This window comes from Neoarius graeffei, chromosome 15 (assembly GCF_027579695.1).
Source record: "Neoarius graeffei isolate fNeoGra1 chromosome 15, fNeoGra1.pri, whole genome shotgun sequence".
Taxonomy (NCBI): Eukaryota; Metazoa; Chordata; class Actinopteri; order Siluriformes; family Ariidae; genus Neoarius; species Neoarius graeffei.
In genome coordinates this window covers 58,882,626-58,887,278 of record NC_083583.1, presented here as the reverse complement: position 1 = coordinate 58,887,278, position 4,653 = coordinate 58,882,626, and the positions used below count along the sequence as shown (strand labels likewise).

Below are 4,653 nucleotides of genomic sequence, written 5' to 3'. Positions count from 1 at the left end.
GGTTACATACAGTTACTGTCAAAAGGGTTTTCTGTTTGCCATTTAAAATGGCAAGATACAGATTTGTTGAAAAGTATGGCCACCCCTTTTTTCTTCCCTTTCCTACATGATGGACTGTAACTCTGCTCAACCCGCTCTCTTTTTAATTTTAAGTGCTCTGTCTCAGATAAAGGAGTTTCTTGAATAAGAGCCACTGAACATTGTCATTTCTTTAGTTGCCCCATAATTTTTTCCCCTCTTGATTATGTTATTTAATTCCTCTTCTGTTATAACTAATAAATATCAAATAAGCCATAGTTTTTATTTACCTTTCAGATAAATAGCTCTTTATTCATGAACCTATACATCATCTTGTTTTATTGTTTTGTTTTATTGTTTATTGCACATACAAGAACAAAATTGGCTTAAAAACTGTAACAAATACAAGACATGCAGGGGAGGCCTGCAACCTGATGGTTTTTTGAGGGTCTCCCCTTGTTCAAATAAAAATGACAATATTAGGGTCCAATTCAAACTCAAACAATTGAAATACAAACTTCAAAAAATAACTGTAAAAAGGGGCGGAGCTATGATGAAGTTTTTCATGCTGGACAATTTAAACAAAAACAGAATCGAATTCAAATTCAAACTTCAAAGATCGGAATCCTGAAACAATGCATATAAATGACACACCCACTCCATTCCACACTCCACATTTCACACTTCACGTCTCTCACTCGACGCTTCACATCTCTCTCTGCCTTCAAACTTCACTTTTCACGCGTGACACCATCCTCTATCGAAAATGGTAAGTTGGAACCAGATCCCCTTCTGAAGATGATGATGCTGATGAGTAAATTTGATGGTCAGGGTTCATATGACAGAACCACCGGGATTTTGTCGCTGTAATATTCAGTAAGACAAGTAGTCTATTGTATGGACCTGTTCATTTCTTTTTGGACTTTGGTGTTGAAGAAATAATTTGTTTCTCTAAAATCCAACTCTGTTTCTTTCTTCAGTTCCAGTCTCAGGCTGCTCACTTCGACCCCCTGTTCTACCCCATCCTACCACCGCAGTTCTTCCCCCCGGCCTACTTCATCATGCCGGACCAGTTCTACCCCCCGTCCCACCCCGTTCTGAGATCCGCCTCCTACTACCCTCCACCCGCAACGATGGGGAAGAACGAACACCACGTCCCATCCGTCCAGGAGGAGATTCTGGGAGGAAACGCCACGTCTCCTGTGACACCACCTGAAGGTGGACGTGTAGACGATGGCTGTGTGATCACTGCTCAGGCTCATGCCACTGACGTGCTCACACTCGGTAAACCAGAATAAAATATATCTCAGTTTTCCGCTGTTGATTCTTTAGCGCATTCTTTAATGTTGTAATGTTTTCTCTGTCTTAACGTTCCATTTTATCTCCTTCTTGTCCTTGATTTTGTCCAGATCTACATGCGGCACCAGAAACACCAGCACCAGCTGAGTCAGAGCCTGAACCTCAACCCACCTCCAGTCTGCCACCTGAAACTGTAGGCGTCGAGGAGCCTTTGTCCTCCAGACCCCCGAGTCCAAAGGCACTGATGTGGGGCGAGATAATGGACAGCGTCGACCCAATCCCATCCAGACCCTCAACTCCCACATTTCTCCCTTGGGGAGAACTAATGGAGGAAATGGGGCGCCAAAAGGATGGAGGGGCAGGTGGACGACATCCTGGAGGTAAAGGAGAAGGTTGAGGAGGAGAAGAAGGGTGCAGTGGTCAGGGAGCTCAGAATGAGTCACAGTCATATTTATAATGTCTTACAGAATGGGTCTTGTTCATTACCTCAGGAGCTCGCTACTAAACAAAGCACATGTGGAGCGAATACTTTTGAATGCAGTAATATGATCTAGAATAGTGCAATGGGAATATTATATACCAGGATAAATGGTTTGATGATTATTTTTCTAAAAAATCTCTCCTCTGCTTTTCTCTTTCAGGTCGTCCCTCAGTAACATCGACACGCCCTGACTGGAAATGAGAAACTTTTCAAAAATAAACTCCTCAGTTGAAAAATGCTGCACAAATGGTGTGTGTCTCTCTCATAGTGAATAAATGTTGGTGTAAACGACTCACACAGAAACAGCAGTAAAGGTGCTGCGCTGTAAATCCGCTCAAATAATCAGCTCCAAAATTCCACCTCAATCAAATGGAATTTTAATTTGACATTAAACACTGAACACCATCAAAAGCTCAATGATTAACATGGATTAGTGATGAGTGAGTGATGTTTATAGAAATACAGGTGATGTTTGTGACAGTAAACTGCTCAGAGAACACAGCAGACTCAGGGGGAAGAACACACGGGAGATTTTAAAGCGTCTGTGCGCTGCATCAACTGTCTCGCCCCTGACCCGTAAATCCGCCACGTCAGAACTTGAATGAATGAATTTATTTTTATTTTCAACATGTATAAAAAATGTATGTAACTATTTGTACATACAAAAGAAAGAAAACGAGAAATTAACAAAAAATAAATAAAATAACATAAAGAGCTAAGACATTCCAAAACACCGCACATTGTTCGAAAAAGGAGTGGGAAGAAGTACAATACTTTTTTAATTTCCCACCCCTTTTTAACTACCCCGAAATCCAAACTACATTAATACACCTATAAAAATATATAAAATATATACACTTCATGAATATCTATATAAATATATAATTACAAAAATAAATATATACTACATATCATATACACACACTTCATAAATATCTATATAAATATATAATTACAAAAATAAATATCTACTCCATACCTATCCCTGTAAACAGGGCCGGCTCTAGGTCTTTGGCTGCCCTAGGCGAGATTGAGTTTTGCCCCCCCAAGAAAAAAAAAAAACCCTCTAATAAAATCTAAATAACACTTTAATCTAATCACTCTATTCTATTACTATTAAACAATGTACGGTGCATGGACAATAAACAAGAAATTATTTTTAGTTTCTTTTTTGCTATTAAAAGTTAAGTCATCTCTGAAGAATTAACAAATTAAATGAATAAAAAATTCTACAATTCTAAATTGTGCAAACTTAAGCACCCTGTTAGGACATCAGTGGGCTGTATTTTCAAACAGCAGTGCTATTATGGGTACTTTGTTATTGAAATTTATTGCTGTTTGCATCTAGTTAGCTAGACAGACATTGATTCAGGTGTCTAAAATATTAATTTGCCACTATAATGGTTGATATGAGAGATTAGATCAGACTTACCTCTATACTTGGCTCTATTTGTTTCTTCCTGTAGCCGAGAGTTTGGATTTCTTCATTTAAGCACTTGTAGTCTGGGCTACTTTTTGCAGTGGATAGCCATTCTCATTCCCCGATGAACACCGCTCCCCCCGCCCCCCTTATAACCTATCATTGTGCATTTTTAGCATAAGGAAATCACCGACCACTACTGCGTAGGCTACACTTGTTTTTCAACCTTTTTGAGCCAGGGCACACTTTTTTCAATGAAAAAATCTCAAGGCACATCACCAATAGAAAATGTTGACTGAAACTAAAACGCTGTTGCCAATATTTACAATGTACAGTCATTCTATAATTTTCCACGGTACACTTGGTGATCTCTCACGGCACACTGTTCCGCGGTACTAGAGTTCGGCAGCACAGTGGTTGAAAACACTGTACACCACTGATGCACTTGGTAACATCTCCATTCAATAACTCCATCCCTCCTTTTTGGTGGGGTTTTGGTCGCGCTTGGCGCCCCTGGGCACACTTTGCGCTCTATGGCCAAAACAGAGAATAGCCGCGGATGCGCACTTGCACATTGAGCGCACTTGCACGTTGAGCGCTTATTGTTTCATGATTAACAACCACCACCACACCCCAGCCCGCTTTTTTTGACAAATCGCACCCTGCTTTGCTGTACAATTAAATTAGGTTAAGACATTATAATGCTGACTCGTTTTCAGAATAGTGGAAGTCATAATTTTTCTCCCCCCGTTTCTGCGCCCCTGGATGGACGCAGCGCCCTTAGCATTTGCCTATATTGCCTATACGCACGGGCCGGCTCTGCCTGTACATATGAATATATAAACTATCCCCATAAATAAATATATACCATATACTAAGTTAGTTCTAATATAACAATCAACCCTATTCTATTTATCCCTCATCATCCTCCGTTAACATATTTCCTCTTCTATATACTTGTTTAAAAATATTTTTGTACCTTTTTTTAAACAGATTTATATTTGCACTTTGTTGTATTTCTGTCTCCAGTCTCTTCCATAAAGTCACCCCACAGCTCGATACGCACATGCTTTTCATATTTGTTCGAACCTTTGGTTTTTTTTTAAATTTAGGTCTCCCCTTAGATTATATCCCCCCTCTCTCTCACTAACCATTCCTTGTATATTTTTTGGCAATAGATTATTTCTCACTTTGTACATTATTTGTGCTGTTCTGAATTTGACCAGATCCATAAATTTCAACATGTGTGATTTTATGAATAGTGGGTTTGTGTGATCTCTGTATCCCGTTTTGTTTATTGTCCTTATTGCTCTTTTCTGTATTGTACATATCGGCTGCAGGGTGGTTTTGTAGGTGTTTCCCCAGACTTCGATACAGTAAGTCAGATATGGCAAAAATAACGAGTAATATAGAGTACGCAAAGATTTGCAATCAA

At 39.4% G+C, this 4,653-nt stretch overlaps 1 protein-coding gene across 1 annotated transcript; it reads left to right on the top strand.

Annotated features, from left to right (window-relative positions):
- Positions 1–670: 670 nt before the first annotated feature.
- Positions 671–1,999, top strand: LOC132899039 (E3 ubiquitin-protein ligase Hakai-like). Its single transcript, XM_060940686.1, has 4 exons — positions 671–787; positions 999–1,302; positions 1,428–1,697; positions 1,959–1,999. The coding sequence occupies exons 1-4, from the start codon at positions 785–787 to the stop codon at positions 1,997–1,999; spliced, it is 618 nt and encodes a 205-aa protein (XP_060796669.1). The 5' UTR covers positions 671–784.
- The last annotated feature ends 2,654 nt before the right edge of the window (positions 2,000–4,653 follow it).